At 44.8% G+C, this 17,202-nt stretch overlaps 2 protein-coding genes across 2 annotated transcripts in view; one reads left to right on the forward strand and one right to left on the reverse strand.

Moving 5' to 3' along the window:
* UTP25 (UTP25 small subunit processome component) overlaps positions 1-9,172 on the reverse strand; it is a 54,287-nt gene extending 45,115 nt beyond the window's left edge. The window contains exon 1 of the mRNA XM_089677815.1: positions 9,017-9,172. Within this exon, the coding sequence (XP_089533941.1) occupies positions 9,017-9,126 (110 nt within the window). The 5' untranslated portion in view covers positions 9,127-9,172. The remainder of the gene's footprint in view (positions 1-9,016) is intronic.
* A 73-nt stretch (positions 9,173-9,245) lies between these two features.
* On the forward strand, positions 9,246-15,010 carry TBCC (tubulin folding cofactor C). Its single transcript, XM_089677816.1, has one exon. It carries the CDS (start codon positions 9,299-9,301, stop codon positions 10,262-10,264), a length of 966 nt encoding a protein of 321 aa, XP_089533942.1. The 5' UTR covers positions 9,246-9,298; the 3' UTR covers positions 10,265-15,010.
* The last annotated feature ends 2,192 nt before the right edge of the window (positions 15,011-17,202 follow it).

Here is a 17,202-nt window from a genome sequence, read left to right on the forward strand (position 1 = left end):
AGTGCAGGATCTCACACTGCACGCTGATTCCAGTGCAGGATCTCACACTGCACGCCAATTACAGTGCAGAATCTTGCACTGCACGCCGATTCCAGTGCATGACCCGGCACTGCACGCCGATTCCAGTGCAGGATCTCGCACTGCACGCCGATTCCAATGCACGACCCGGCACTGCACACCGATTCCAGTGCAGGATCGCGCACCGCACGCCGATTCCAGTGCAGGATCGCGCACTGCACGCCGATTCCAGTGCATGACTCGGCACTGCACGCCAATTACAGTGCAGGATCTTACACTGCACGCCGATTCCAGTGCAGGATCTCACACTGCACGCTGATTCCAGTGCAGGATCTCACATTGCACGCCGATTACAGTGCAGAATCTCGCACTGCACGCCGATTACAGTGCAGAATCTCGCACTGCACGCCGATTACAGTGCAGAATCTAACACTGCATGCTGATTCCAGTGCAGGCTCTCGCACTGCACGCTGATTCCAGTGCAGGCTCTCGCACTGCACGCAGATTCCAGTGCAGGCTCTCGCACTGCACGCAGATTCCAGTGCAGGCTCTCGCACTGCACGCAGATTCCAGTGCAGGATCTCGCACTGCACGCTGATTTCAATGTATGATCTGGCAGTGCACGATCTCGTACTGCATGCCGATTCCAGTGCAGATTCTTGCACTGCACACCGATTCCAGTGCAGGATCTCGCACTGCACAGCGATCCCAGTGCATGACCCTGACTGCACACCGATTCCAGTGCATGACCCAGCACTGCACACCGATTCCAGTGCAGGATCTGGCACTGCACGCTGATTTCAATGTGTGATCTGGCACTGCAGGCGGATTTCAATGTATGATCTGGCACTGCACGCCGATCCCAGTGCATGACCCCGCACTGCACGCCGATCCCAGTGCATGACCCTGCACTGCACGCCGATCCCAGTGTATGACCCGGCACTGCACGCCGATTCCAGTGCAGGATCTGTCACTGCATGCCGATTCCAGTGCAGTATCTTGCACTGCACGCCGATTCCAGTGCCTGCTCTCGCACTGCACACTGATTCCAGTGTATGCTCTCACACTACATGATGATTTCAGTGTATTATCTAGCCGATGTGTATGGTCAGCCAATTTGTTGGCCTGCATACAAAATGTGATATTTGTTTACATATCAGAAAATACAGTGCAGCACACATACAGCTCAGTATACCATTCATACATGGCATTAAGTGCCTGAGAATTTGTGAATGTGAGAGGAGTAATGTCTCATGGGACCTGTAGTCCTCGGCAGGAGAAGGAAGTGATTTAAAGTGATTCTAAAGGCAGAAAACGTTTTACCTTGCTATAGGGGGCACTCTATACTATACTTTGTGGCTTGTTATAGGGATACTTTGAAGGCAGGAGGCGCCAGAAGTGCCAGTGCAAACCCCAAAAGAGAAGAATCAGGGCTGTTCTGTGCAAAACCATTACACAGAGCATGTTTGTTGTTTTAATAAAAATCCGTTTAGGCTGGGTTCACACATATGCAGTGCGGTATATCGCATGTGATTCGCCCACGAACCGCACCAAAAAGGTGCAGGACCCTTTTTTTGGTCAGCACTAGAATCGGATCGCATGGGTATTCACACCTACACGATCCGATTTTACACATCGCACCACGTTTTGCCGAATGATTTTGGGGTGTTAACTTAACATACACACCCACAATGATTCACATGAACGGCGTGCGTTTCTGATGCGGTGCGGATTTCGCACAGAAAATGCTGCGAACTCTGCACCGCATCAGTGTGAACCCAGGCTTACAATCAATTTAACTCCTTGCCGCCAGCCACACGCATATATGCAGCCTCTCGGTGGGTGGGCCTCAATGCTGAAGGCCGCATATATGCATATTAGAAGAAAACACAGTTTTTATGAGAGTGGGCGCCAATTTGCCGACGGGGAACGGAAAGCTCCTGATTGCTACTTGTGATCAGGAGCTTCCAATCATACAACCATCGTGTGATCAGGAGCTTCCAATCATACAACCATCGTGTGATCAGGAGCTTCCAATCATACAACCATCGTGTGATCAGGAGCTTCCAATCATACAACCATCGTGTGATCAGGAGCTTCCAATCATACAACCATCGTGTGATCAGGAGCTTCCAATCATACAACCATCGTGTGATCAGGAGCGTCCAATCATACAACCATCGTGTGATCAGGAGCTTCCAATCATACAACCATCGTGTGATCAGGAGCTTCCAATCATACAACCATCGTGTGATCAGGAGCTTCCAATCATACAACCATCGTGTGATCAGGAGCTTCCAATCATACAACCATCGTGTGATCAGGAGCTTCCAATCATACAACCATCGTGTGATCAGGAGCTTCCAATCATACAACCATCGTGTGATCAGGAGCTTCCAATCATACAACCATCGTGTGTTCTTAAAATGAACATTTTCTAACAAAAATAAATGAGTGTATGACCAGCATAAGTGACAGCAGGTGCAGGGAGATGTATCAAGCTATGGCCAGGGAGTCTCTCATGCATTATTATCACCTGTCTGGACATCACAGTGGTTGTATGATCGGAAAGCTCCTGATCACAAGTAGAAATCAGGAGCTTTCCATTCCCCGCCAGTAACTTGGCGCCCACTCTCTGCAAAGCTGTGTTTTTGTTGAATACACATATATGCGGCCTCTCCGAGTTAAGGCCCACCCGCCGAGAGGCCGCATATATGCATACAGCCGGCATCAAGGAGGTAAATGGATTGTAAATATTGGATTTTTTTTTTTTTTTTTTTAAATGACAAACTTGTCATACTTACCTGCTCTGTGTAATGGTTTTGCACAGAACAGCCGATTGTTAGAGGTTGAATCAGATACATATGATCAGACTCAGAAATCAACATTTTTTTAAAAAAAATAAAAAATGTAAAAGTCCTAAAACACCGTTTTGCTGATTTTCAGAGTATTTTCCAATGCGCACAACTCCCAGGTTAGACATCCCTGGCGATTACTGTGGAAATATGATCATGCACACTCAATTTTAGCTGATTTGCAAGTATTGGGTCTCAATGGTCGGCCCTTCGTTTCTGAATACTATTAGTTATATTATGTACTTTAACCCCTTGACGCCGACGTCACACAAATATGCGGCCCTACAGAACTGGGCTTTTTTCTGTGGGGCCGCATATTTGCGTACTTGTCTTTGTGCTGGGAGCGCGCCGCTCAGCGCGCTCCCAGCACAAGGACTGCGGTGTCACTGAGAGCCCCGGGTCCCGTTCTAACGATTCCGGGTCACATGAACGCTACGATAGCCTCTGATTGGCTATCACAGTGATCAGTCACAGTACAGCCCAGCCCCCTTGCTTTTTTCCTCTATAAATGGAGGAGACAGATACATTGCATCTCTCTAACTCCTGGCATAGAGAGAAAAAAAAATGTAAAAGAAAAGATAAATAAATATTAAAAAATAAAAGGAAAAATATCTAGATCAAGGTTTGATCTAGTTCAGTGCCAGGGTTAGTGTTTGGGTCAAAGGTCAGGATTTAAAAAAGGAAAGAAAAAAGGAAAAAAATGATATCAGTTAGTGTCTAGGTCAGTGTGTTTAAAAAAAAAAAAAAAAAAGACAAAAACAAAATGCGCACTATTGTTTCTGGGCTGTACTACGGGTACAAACAACAAACAACATACACATATATAGTATCGCTGCAATCGTCAAGAGCTGGAGAATTTATTTTGGGTTGTTCTTTGGTGGTAGGTTATGGTAGTAACAAGAAACACACAGCTAAATAAAAAAAATTTTTTTTTACTATTTTGGGCCAGTTTTCCTTTGATAATAAAAAAAATAAATCAGGAGCTATCCATTACTATTTACCACCAAATGAAAGCCCAATTTCTCCTGAAAAAAATCAAGGTATAATCCACTTGGATGTACAAAGTAGTTGTGATGACATGTACGGCTTTACTAACACATGTCAATGTTGCAGAATTGTGCTTAGGCATTTAGATTTGTTTTACCCTTAGCCGTGAAGGGGTTAAAATTGATGTTCTACCTTACATATACATCTATTCATGATGAAATCTTTGGAAATTTTAAATATACTATGGAATTATATGTCAAAAATAGCATAAGGCGAACATTAATTCAAAAAACAAATGAAATACTCGAAACCCTCTGGGTCTGCCTTCCAATCAGACAGGGATCTTCCCTTAGATATGATGTAATATACAGAACCCCAGGACAGACTGAAGATTATGATAACTTGTTGACTGACGAGATAACTTAAATGGCAATGAAGGGGGAGGTTTTGATTATGGGTGACTTCAACATGCCTGACATTAACTGGAATTCTCAAACTGCTATTACAAGTAGGAACAGGGATGTAAAAAATTTTAAAAGAAAACTTGGTTTCTAGAGATCACCAATGTCTTTGGTTTGCTATTAAAATAAGAACTGAAAACTCATATACAAAAACAAGTTTTAGATTTCAAAAAGATGAATTTTGCTGCAATTGGTGAATTTCAAAAAAATGAATTGAAAGGTTGGAGCAAAACAACAGTAAAGTGGGCACTGATAAAAAGTATATCATCCTGGAGGCAACTAGATTATATGTCAGGAAAGTTAGTAAGAATAAATGGAAGAAAAAAAAAAATATGGTTCAAAAAAAAGATGGTAAAAAGAAAAAAAAAATCAGCATAAAGGAGATTCAAGGAAACAGGAGGTGTAGGTGACAGAGAAGAGTACTGGAATAGACAAATGGAGGCCAAACACATTATCGGTGCTGCCAGAGCACAGAAAGAGGAGGAAATTGCTAAATCTATTAGGAAGGAGAAAAAACCTTTTTTAGGTACATTAGTGATAGAAAGAAAAAATACAATGGGATCACTAAAATGAAAATTGGACACAACACTGATGTTAAGGGAAACCTGGATTATGCAAACTACTTAAACAATTACTTTTGTTCAGTCTTCTCAGAAATAAATTATACTAACAATAATAATAAATTGGGAAATCGTATTGGTTCTAGTAATGATGGCTTATTTGTAGGATTTCTGGAGACAGAGGTAGCAGAGGAACTGGCTCAGTTAAAGATGAATAAAGCAATGGGCCCTGATGGTATTCATCCCAGAGTTCTAAGAGAACTTCAAAGTATAGTTGTTGGACCATTAACTGATATTTTGAATCTCTTCTAACAGAAGTTCCCCATGACTGACGGACAGCTAATATTGTACCTATCCACAAGAAGGGCAGCAAGACAGAATCTGGCAATCACAGGCCGGTGAGTTTAACATCCGTTGTAGTCAAGTTAATGGAATCACTTCTGAAAAGAAGGATCATTGATCCCTTAAAAACACACAACTTGCAGCATGGCTTTACCGAGGGCAGATCATGTCAGACTAATCTGATTGGATTTTATGACTAGATTACCAATGTTTTGGACCAGGGTGGTGCTGTGGACATAGCATATCTTCATTTCAGCAAGGCATTTGATACAGTTCCACATAATGATCTAATACAAAAGCTGTACAAGCTAGGACGTAGCCCTTGGGTGGTTCAGTGGATATGCAGCTGGCTACAGGATAGATACCAGAGTGTGGTTGTAAATGGGGTTCACTCAGACCAGAGATCAGTCACTAGTGGTGTACCCCAAGGCTCTGTATTAGGTCCTGTTCTATTCAATCTATATGTAAGTGATATAACTAAAGGTTTGTTGGGTAAGGTTTGTCTTTTTGCTGATGACACAAAGGTGTGTAATAGGGTTGATATCCCGGGAGGTGTCTGTAACATGGAACATGGTTTGGCATTGTTGGAAGATTGGTCAAAAAAAGAGGAAATTGCAGATCAATGTTTCTAAATGTAAAATAAATCACCTAGGGAAAAAGAATCCCTTGAGAGAGTACAACATTGGGAGTACTTTGTTGGTCAGCATTTCAGGGCAAAAGGACTTGGGGGTACTTATTTCAGATGATTGCAAGATGAGCAACTGTGTGGCCAGGCAGTAGGGAAAGTGAATAGAATTCTAGAATGCATCACTAGAGGGGTCACCAGCAGGAGGAAGGAGGTCCTGATTCCTCTATATATGTCTTTAGTTAGACCTCATTTAGAATACTGTGTCCAGTTCTGGAGACCTTACTTATGAAAAGATATCAATAAGATAGAACGAATCCAGAGACGGGTAACAAAAATGGTGAAAGGTCTGGGGGATAAATCATATCAAGAGCGACTTCAGGAAAGTAACGTACAGTCTGGAAGAAAGAAGGGTTCAGGAGGGCAGTATTCTCTACATGAAACCAAAATCAAGAACACGGGGACATGACTTTAAACTAACTGGAGGAAAGTTCAAAACTAATCTCAGAAAGTATTATTTTAATGAAAGAGTAGTTGATGCTTGGAATAAACTTCCAGCAGAGGTAGTGAGCCAGGCAACAGTAAATAGCTTCAAACATGCCTATGACAAGTATAGATCTATACTCAGACAAAACAGAAAACCAAACACCCCCCCCCCATCTAAAAAAAAAAAGAAGAGCAGGCTCAATGGACCACTCGGTATTTTTCTGCCGTAACTTTTCTGTTTTTTATGCAGGCCATAGACAGGGAGAAAATCACCCGTTTTTTTTTTTTTTTAGAAAAACGAAAAATCGGTCGTTCAATCAGCCGGCGTTACCACCATTGGTAAAAAAAAAGTCGGTTTTTTGTTCCGTCTACGGCCAGCAATTAATATAATAGCGGTGTCCCTGCAGAGAGCTCTACTATATTTGACATTTAAAAGAAGAAGAAATAGAATATGAATAAGAAAAAAAAGTTGCAATATTGTATCTATTTGTATCTATTTTGGATACAGATGTTTCTATTCGGATACAAATAGATACAATGTTGCAACCACAATACTTTTAACTGTCAAATATCATAGCGGAGCTCTCTGCAGGGACACCGCTAATAGATTTGACATTTCTAAGTATTGCGGTTGCAAACATTGTATCTATTTGTATGGATACAAATAGATATAGATGTTCTTCTTTTTCTTTGGTCACGGCTCATGTGCATTTTTTTAATCGGGAAAAAGATCGTCCGATTTGCCCATCATTGCCGTGAAAATCGGCCGAAGGGCAAAATCGGACGTTTTTTTTCCCAACATGAACGATTAAAAAAAATTTGTAAGAATCAAGAAAACCTACCGACCAATTCAGCCACTAACGATCCGAAAATCGGCCAATTATTTTTTTGGACGAATTTTCAGCCGGTTTTCTCCCCGTCTATGGCCTGCATAAGTATCACAAATCAGTTTCATGTTATCTTATGGAAATTGTATCTATTTGTCAATAAATGTATATATTATTCAATTATTGGTTAGGTGTGTTGCGCCTCATCTAAAGTCCCAGGGCAAATTATGCACTAGGCCTGTGCGCCCTCTCTTTGTTCTTTCCTCATTCAAATTATGATGTTTGTAAATGAGTTTATATTTGTGTTATCCATTATTCTCTGTGGCCATTCCACCCCCTTGTTAAAGTCTATGGGCATTCCATTCAGTCTTTCCTTTTAGTATGTCCCCATATACGCATATTAACAGCTTGCCGACTGTGCTATAGCTGGATGACGGCTACAGCTCGGTCGTCCAGTTCTGGGAGAGCAGATCACAAATCACGGTAAAGGGCCAATCACAGCGGCCCTTTACATGATCAGCTGCATCCAATCACAGCCGATCGCGATGTAAACACACGTGCCCGTTATTGGCAGTACTTTCGTCACACTGTCAGAGCGTGAGAAAAGTACTGCTGATAACCGCAAGTGTGAAACGGGACATCTACACTGATAATCAGGGCATGGATTATCAGTGCAGCTGCAACAGTGCTGCCTATCAATGCCAATCAGTGCTGCCAAATAGTGCCCATCAGTCCTGCCAGTCAGTGCCCATGATAGCTGCTTATTAGTGCCAATCATTGCCACCTATCAGTGCCTCCTCATTAGTGCCCATCATTGCCACCTATCAGTGCCCATCATTGCCACCTATCAGTGCCTCCTCATTAGTGCCCATCATTGCCACCTATCAGTGCCCATCATTGCCACTTATCAGTACCCATAATTGCCACCTATCAGTGCCTCCTCATTAGTGCCCATCATTGCCACCTATCAGTGCCCATCATTGCCACTTATCAGTACCCATAATTGCCACCTATCAGTGCCTCCTCATCAGTGCCCATCATTGCTTCTTCATCAGTGCCCATCATTGCTACCTATCAGTGCCCATCATTGCCACCTATCAGTGCCTCCTCATCAGTGCCCATCCTTGTCACCTATCAGTACCTCATCAGTGCCCATCATTACCACCTATCAGTGCCTCCTCATCAGTGCCCATCCTTGTCACCTATCAGTGCCTCATCAGTGCCCATCATTACCACCTATCAGTACCTCATCAGTGCCCATCATTACCACCTATCAGTGCCTCCTCATCAGTGCCCATCCTTGTCACCTATCAGTGCCTCATCAGTGCCCATCATTACCACCTATCAGTGCCTCCTTATCAGTGCACATCATTACCACCTATCAGTGCCTCCTCATCAGTGCCCATCCTTGTCACCTATCAGTGCCTCATCAGTGCCCATCATTACCACCTATCAGTGCCTCCTTATCAGTGCCCATCATTACCACCTATCAGTGCCTCCTCATCAGTGCCCATCCTTGTCACCTATCAGTGCCTCATCAGTGCCCATCATTACCACCTATCAGTGCCTCCTTATCAGTGCCCATCATTACCACCTATCAGTGCCTCCTTATCAGCGCACATCAGTGAAGGAGAGAAATTACCTGCCCAGTATTAATTAAATACCATCAAAAGAATGCTCTATTTGTGTGAAAAAAATGATAAAAATGTCATATTGTTGCATGACTGCGCAATTGTCAAAGTGTGACAGTGCTGAAAGCTGAGAATTGTCCTGGGCAGGAAGGAGGTGGAAGTGCCCGGTACTGAAGGGGTTACACATGAGATGAAGTGCACTTTAACACTCAGGCCATGCTCACTGGTCATAGAATGGATGCTGCTCCCCGAATTCCTTCAGATGCTTCTTCTGCTTCTTGCTCAATGTGCTGATATCCTCATCCCTCCTCCTCCTCTGCTTCCTCTTCCCCATCCTCGGATCACACACACACGTGAGCTCCCCACTGCATACGAGTCCCGTCGCCTACCGGTGACGTCTCGAGGCCAGCCAAAAGCAAGATCGTCAGGAGCGCAGGCGCAGTGCGGGGTCAACTGACCGGACGCCTGACGTCATCGAGGAGCGCGGCGGTTACTCAGCTGTCACCATGGAAGCCGGGGCGGCGGAGAGGCCTCGTGTACCGGAGCGGCTGCAGCGGAGGGATGAGGAGCGGCAGCGGGAGGTGGAGAAGAAGCGGCAGGAGAAGGAGGAGCAGGCCGTGCAGGAGGAGAAGAGCGGCTACTTTAACGCCAGCTTCGGCCAGGAGCGGGCGGCTATAGAGGAGGCTCTGAGCGGGGAAGGTGGGCCGGGGCTGCTGGAGGAGGCCGCCGGGCGGATTCAGGGGCTGCAGAAGCTGCTGAATGACAGTGTCATGTTCCTGCCTTCCTATGACACCCGTCAGGCCCAGGAGCAGCTCACCCGCCTGCAGAGTGTCCTGGACGCCCGCCGCCAGCAGATCCAACCCAAGAAGAAATTCGCCTTCAAGTCCCGGAAGAAGGAAGGTGCGCCCGGCGCCACCACCGCAGTCCGACCCACTACGCCCAACCCGGGCAAGGACATCCCAGCCCAACCAGAGGCCCAGTGCGGCTTCCAGGGTCTCTCCGGCCAGGCGCTGTTCATGGACGCCCAGGAGATCTGTCAGAAGGACGTCCAACTGAGCCAACTGCGGGATTGTACCATCACCCTGAGCGGCAACCCCGCCACCCTGCACCTCAGGGAGCTGAGTGGGTGCCGGGTGCTGTGTGGGCCCGTCTCCACCTCCATCTTCGTGGACAATTGCCGCGACTGCCTCTTCGCCTTTCCCTGCCAGCAGCTGCGCACCCACACCACCCGCGACAGCCGCTTCTACCTGCACGTCACCAGCCGGGCCATCATCGAGGACTGCACCAATCTGAGGTTCTCCCCCTTCACCTGGAGCTACCCGGAGATCCTGGAGGACTACCGGCTGTCTGGGCTGGACAGGAGCCGCAACAACTGGGACCAGGTGGACGACTTCAACTGGCTGGCTATGGGGGTGAAGTCTCCAAACTGGAGTGTGATCCCCGAGGAGGAGAGGGTCACTCACTGGAAGTGAAACCTCATACTGTGCTGTGTTCACTGGGGGGCCTCAGTTGCATTTTACTTACATAGAAATCAATATGCCGTAAGGAATTCAGTCAGACCTGTGCTGGATACTGGGGAGGACTGCATGGATCTCCTGATGGATACCTTCCTTTAGAGCTACTCTGGGGCCCTGCAGATCTTCTCTGGTCCCGTGCACCTGGAGCTTTTATAGGACCTTGTTGAACCTTTGATGTCTTTGTTCAACTGGTGCTACTCTGCGATACTGCATATTTTCTGTGGACTGCTTTCAGCTGGAGCTACTCTGGGGTACTGCAAATCTTCAATGGGATCCCTCCACCAAAAGCTAGTCTGGGGCCCTGCAGATCTTCTGTGGTCCCATTCAGCTGGAGCAAGTCTAGGTCGCTGCAGAACTATTGATGGATCCTTTCACCTGGAGCTGCTCTTGCGTCCTGCAGATCTTCTATGGGCTCCCTCCACCAAGAGTTACTCTGGAGTCCTGCAGATCCTCTATGGACTCCCTCCACCAAGAGCTACTCTGGGGTCCTGCAGATCCTCTATGGGCTCCCTCCACCAAGAGTTACTCTGGAGTCCTGCAGATCCTCTATGGACTCCCTCCACCAAGAGCTTCTCTGGGGTCCTACATATCTTCTGTAGGCCCTGTTCACCATGAGCTACTCTCTGACTGTGCATAAATTGTGATGATCCTTTTACTTGGAGCTGCTCTGGGGTCCTGAAGAGCCTCTGCAGGGGTGACTAACCTGTGGCTCTCCAGCTGTTGTGGAACTACATTTCCCATGAGGCATTGCAAAGATGGGAAGTTACTGACTTGCAGTGGCATGATGGAACTTGTAGTCCTGCAGCAGCTGGAGAGCCGCAGGTTGGCCACCCCTGCTCTATGGGATTCCTCCACCAAGAACTGCCCTAGGATTCTGCAGATCTACTACTGGCTCCCCCCACCTCTAACTATTCTGGGTTCCTATAGATCTTCTAAAAAAACATATAGGGAGAGGGTGCTTCTAAATCCGGGTACATAATTGAATTCTCTACATGGGTGGCCCTGTCATTCACTTTCATCCCAACATCTCTAGATTGAAAAATCCAAAGGGCTGGGACAAAAAATTGTCAAGCAAACTGTGGCTGCATCCAGTCAGGTGCAGCCACTGTTCAGGTATTCTGACGGGTGCTGGCTGAAGCTATCAGAATACAGTAGCCGCAGCAGGAGATTCCTCCATCTACTTTGCACAATGATGGTTGATTGAAAATAATCTTTGTGTGTGTGCCCAGCTCAAGAGCAGTTGTCAGCGATGTGATCACAGTGGGCTAAGGAGGATATCTCCACCCATATTAAGTCTGTCTGCTGTTTTACATGCGTGTGTTCGAACAGCCAGCAAACAAGGGGAGGATATACTCATTAGCTATCCGTGATCACATTGCTGACAGCTACTCTTAAGAGACACCCCATCCCATATGCTTTTTTTTTTTTTTTTTTTTTTTTTTTTTTATAGATTATGCCATTTCCACATTGGTGGACTGGGGTTGAATGGCTCCCGGGGAGCCCCTTTGATAGATTGCACTGATTGACACAGCAAAGCTTCCCTATGATTTCAAGGTTGAATTGTTTACAAAATATTATCCTGGATCCCTTCATTTAGAGCTGGGTCCTGCAGATCTTCTGTGGGCTCCGTGCACCTGGAGCTACCCTGGGCCCCTGCAGATCTGTTGATTGCTCCCTATACCTGGAACTACTGTGAAGTCCTGCTTAGTATGGTAGCAAGGTCTGCCCAGTTAGAGTTCCCCCACCCCTTAAAAGTTCTCACTTTTCATTCCATAAAATGAGGTATCATGTTTTCTTCCTCTGTGTGATTAGACGAGTGAACTGATGTATGACTGCTAGGGGACTATAATACAGCAGGATCACACCCATCAAAGTACTGTGCTATACCTGCAGTATTGATTATTCAATGCAAACAAAACTTTACATCCACCTTATTAACAGGGGTGCCTGAATTGTTACTCCATACAGATAGCATGCAGGACTTGTCTGTGGGGTATATATGAAACTATTGGGTCTGTAATCTGATGGGCAACTCCACACATTAAGTGACTCTATTGCTAAACTCTAAAGTTTATGTACTTAAAAAAAAGTTAATAGGTAAAAGGGAAGTCAGAAGTGCTTCTGAAGGGATATTGTGATTGCGGAAGGGGGGGGGGGCGTGATTGTTCTATATTAGTGGAGTTTAGTTGTGTAGGAAGAGGGAGAAGTATTTATTTCTTTGCTCTTATGGGATCACCAGGATAACCAAATATTGTCCAAATACAACAGATGTGCATTCCCACTGGAATTTTGGTGAGCTTTATGTATTTCTGATCTGTGCACTAATCCAGTGTGATACTTTGCCTCTGTACAGAAGCGTCCTGTATCAAAGACCAGTCACTGCTGCTCTCTCTCCTTGTGCAGGGTGACTGGTCTTGTCTCCGCCCCCACCTGTAGTTCTCTGCAGACAGCCTGTAGTTGGTGGAGGCTGTTGTCCCCTCTCATAGCTCTGCTTTCTGCACAGGCTTTACAGAGCAGTGATGATGTGACTACTAAATTACAAGGTAGTATCTAGGTTTGCAAAGGCATTTGGTGCACGCAAGGTAGATTTCCATTTGTGGCTATTGAGCATTATTTTTGAATGAAAATTTTTGTGCCCTGAGTATTGCTTTAAACTTTCAGTTTAGCAACAGAGTCAATTTAACTTGTCTCCCACCAAAGAAGTGCTGTCATTTACACTGCCAACCATTCAGTTTGCCTTTAAAGAAACTTTAAAGTTTTGTTTTTTTTTCACACTGCTGCATTGTGCTGTACTCAAATTATATTTTTCCCAGGGATTCAGAACTATATGAATCTGTGTGTTGCCCAGAACGTAAAGCTACAGAAGTATGGGATATTATTTTCCCCCAAATGACACTTACCTAGGTAGATGCAACATCGGTTCGGTGCTGCATCTATTATCCCCCGGCTGTAAGGGTGAGAACTCGGCGATCACATCACTGCTGATCGCTGAGTTCTCACAGCCATTCTGAGCAGAGAGCGGTGACTGTCAGTCACTGCTGTCTGCTCTGCAGCCCACCTCCATGCTCACTGGGGTGCTGGGCTGTGGAAGGAGCAGCTGTCTCAGGCTCTCAGCACATCACTTAGAGGCTGAGCTAGGTGCCGCTCCAGACTCTGGGGTGGATCCCGACTTCAGCCTGCTTTCAGCTGAAAACGGGTCACAGGAGTGCAGAACAAACTGCACTCCTGTGATCCACAGAAGTACAGCCAAAAGAGGTTTGGCTGTACTTCTCCTTTAACTTTAAAAAAACCAATAAAACAAAACACTTATTTCACTAATCAACACCAGGGATGGCACTTACAATGCATAAAAAGTATTCCTTGTGTTGGTGGCTGCTGTGTGTGTTGCTTTAAATCTTCAGTCCTCTGCCCTCCAGATACTAGGAATGCACCGATATATCTACCACCAAAAATGATTGACTGAAAACAGTGTTATCGTAATTTTGCCAATAGGAAAAAAAGTGTCAATAATGGAATGCCACGTCCCATAGACTTCAGTGCAAAATCGCGTCCTGTTGACTTCAGTGTAAAATTGCATCCCATTGACTTTAATGCAAAAATGCCCCTTGGTGACTTTAATGCAAAATTGTATCCCATAGACTTCAATGCAAAAACACCAGCCACATTAAATTAGCATTTAAAAAACAAAACAAAAAAAACTTTCCGACTCGGTTTGCAGCCAAGTGCATCCTGAATTTTCGGTTTTCAAACTGGAATTTTCATTTCAGTGTACCACTACCAGATGCTCTTGTAGTTGTGATCTTGTGGTGTTACATGAGGTTAATAGGCTGCACCTGTCACAGGCATTTTGTCAAATGTGCAGACCTGGCAGCTCTTTTGGACCCCCTCCTTCATTCGCAGTAGCTGTACTATCTGTTTCCACAATGAACGAATGGAGTGGATGAATGAAACATCCACCTCCTCCATTCATAGAACGCTTTTTATTGTGAGAACCAATAGTACCGCATCTATGAATGGAAGATTTGAAGGGAGGCTTTTCATTCATTGTTGTACTGTCCCCAGCACTAAGATTAAGCTTTAACAATTTTTCTTAGTTACATTTTTTTTTTATATCTACCTGGAGTTCAGCTTTAAAGTGGAACTGAAGTTATCATTCTCACTACTTCTTGTTGGTCTGAAGTCCAGGAGGGGGTCCCTCAACAGAACTCTCATCTTCTCCACTGCTCATTCCGGGTGCCAGCCTTTGGTTGTCTAGATTGGCTGGCTGATGCAGGTTGACAGTAACTTCTGCACAGGAGTCGGTCATTCTGACACACAAGGGACCATGCTGGCTATATAAACTGAGCTACACATGTCAGCTCCATTTACATGCCACAGAAGACTGAGAGCAGGCAGGTAGGTGTACATTATTGCAGAAGAGACGTGAATGTCTTTTCTGTGATAAATAGCCTGCCTGCTCATAAGTTTCAGTCCTGCTTTAAATCATTCCTTGTTCTTGGCAGCAGTGGAGGCTTCCGTATTTCTGTTCTTGCTGGTGTCGATGTATATTAAATCGAACTTACTATAGCTTTAAAGTTGATATTTTTTCACTGTTAATTTATTACACAATCTAATCTGTTAAAGAGGTTTCTTAAAAATACATTTGCTTCAAATTTTCTCTGATTAAATGCTCTCCTTAATTAAATAAAATTTTTGTTTTAATGTTCAGTGTGGTTTGTCTGTAGGGATCTGTCATCTTTGTAAGGATCTGTATAAATGGGCTTGTGTTCCCTTCAAGACAGTTTTTGCGTTCCCATGCACCTGCAGGAAGCCGGTGAAATGCAGGTAGGAGGTCAAATGCAAAATGTTGGTGAATTCTGAATGATCTCCAAAGAGTCTCAAGCTGATCTCCTCAACATAAGGCCACAATCTGTCTGTAGTATGATCAGTTTAATATAAATAACATCTCTTCAAGGTCACTGAAGTCTAGATGCCCAGACCAAATTACAGCATCAGCATGAATCCGTTAACCTAAAGCATTTGTTATTTTAATTAAAAATAAAAATTACCTTTACAAACATGTTATACTTACCTACTGTGTGCAATTGCTTTACACAGAGTGGCCCCAAACCTCCTCTTCTGTGGTCCCCTACTGGTGTTCTTGGCTCCTTCTCTTCTTGATTTGTCACCATAGAAAGCCACTTCCTATGGTGGCCCACCTGCGGGCTCAATCCCGAACTGGGCTGTGTGTGTCTATTGGCACATGTACTACGGCTCAGCACCATGCCTGCTCTCTTCTCACTCAACTTGATTTACAGCAGCAGGAGCCAATGGCTTCCACTGCTGCCACTGTGAGCGGAGAGAGAGGAGAGAGCTGCTGCAGACTGACACAGCCCTGGATTGAGAGGACTCGGTAAGTATAAAGGCAGGGGGGTGAGGAGACAAACATTGGGACATTTTTTCCTTAATGCAGGGAATCCATTAAGGAAATAACTGTCCAGGCTTTTGAACCACTTTAACTACAACTCTATGAATTAAAGACATGTCAGGCATTCATTTAGGTACATGGTTTTAAAGCCTTTTTTTATTATACCAATAATTTTAATACTGTAATTGTATCTGACATTTCTTGGCTGCAGTGTTATTTGCAGGCTTTAAGCTTGTGTTGTGAATGAAGCTTCTATCCTGCATGTGATTATAGCTGGCAGAGAAACCACATAATCGGGGAACCACTGCTCTGCAATATAGCATGTGTATTGGGAGGAGCCGTGTAACACACATGTAAACAAAGCCTGAAGAAAAAAATCTGGGTCACACTGCCTCATATCCATGCATTTGTGAACGTCAATTCTGTTTTACTACTTCAGCCCCACCATATAACAAACGATTGTCAAGGACCTCCCATGTGAATCAAGGCTAACCGTTTATTGACCCTACCATATAATAAGTGATTATCAAGGACCTCCCATGTGAATCCAGGCTAACCATTCATTGACCCTACCATATAGTAGGTGATTGTCAAAGGCCTGCCATGTGAATCCAGACTAACTGTTCATCGGCCGTCATCAGGTGAAACTCAAAAAATTAGAATTTCGTGCAAAAGTTCTTTTATTTCAGTAATACAACTTAAAAGGTGAAACTAATATATGAGACTCATTACATGCAAAGCAAGATAGTTCAAGCCGTGATTTGTCATAATTGTGATGATTATGGCTTACAGCTCATGAAAACTCCAAATCAACAATCTCAGAAAATTTGAATGTTGTGAAAAGGTGGAATATTCTCGGCTCAAAGTGTCCCACTCTAATCAGCTAATTAAGCCATAACACCTGCAAAGGGTTCCTGAGACTTTAAATGGTCTCTCAGCCTGGTTCAGTAGGAATCACAATCATGGGAAAGACTGCTGACCTGACAGTTGTGCAGAAAGCCATCGTTGACACCCTCCATAAGGAGGGAAAGCCTCAAAAGGTAATTGCAAAAGAAGTTGGATGTTCCCAAAGTGCTGCATCAAAGCACATTAATAGAAAGTTATGTGGAAGGGAAAAGTGTGGAAGAAAAAGGTGCACAAGCAGCAGGGATGACCGCAGCCTGGAGAGGATTGTCAGGAAAAGGCCATTCAAATGTGTTGGGGACTTTCACAAGGAGTGGACTGAGGCTGGAGTCAGTGCATCAAGAGCCACCACACACAGACGGATCCTGGACATGGGCTTCAAATGTCGTATTCCTCTTGTCAAGTCGCTCCTGAACAACAAACAACATCAGAAGCGTCTTACCTGGGCTAAAGAAAAACAGACCTGGTCTGTTGCTCAGTGGTCCAAAGTCTTCTTTTCTGATGAGAGCAACTTTTGCATCTCATTTGGAAACCAAGGACCCCGAGTATGGAGGAAGAATGGAGAGGCACACACTGCAAGATG

The sequence above is a fragment of the Staurois parvus genome, unplaced genomic scaffold (assembly GCF_062004578.1).
Source record: "Staurois parvus isolate SC_StPar_1 unplaced genomic scaffold, SC_StPar_1.0 ptg000192l, whole genome shotgun sequence".
Lineage (NCBI taxonomy): Eukaryota > Metazoa > Chordata > Amphibia > Anura > Ranidae > Staurois > Staurois parvus.

Bases quoted from the DNA above. Each gene is read 5' to 3' on its own strand.
- TBCC (XM_089677816.1), top strand. From the start codon at position 9,299: ATGGAAGCCGGGGCGGCGGAGAGGCCTCGTGTACCGGAGCGGCTGCAG.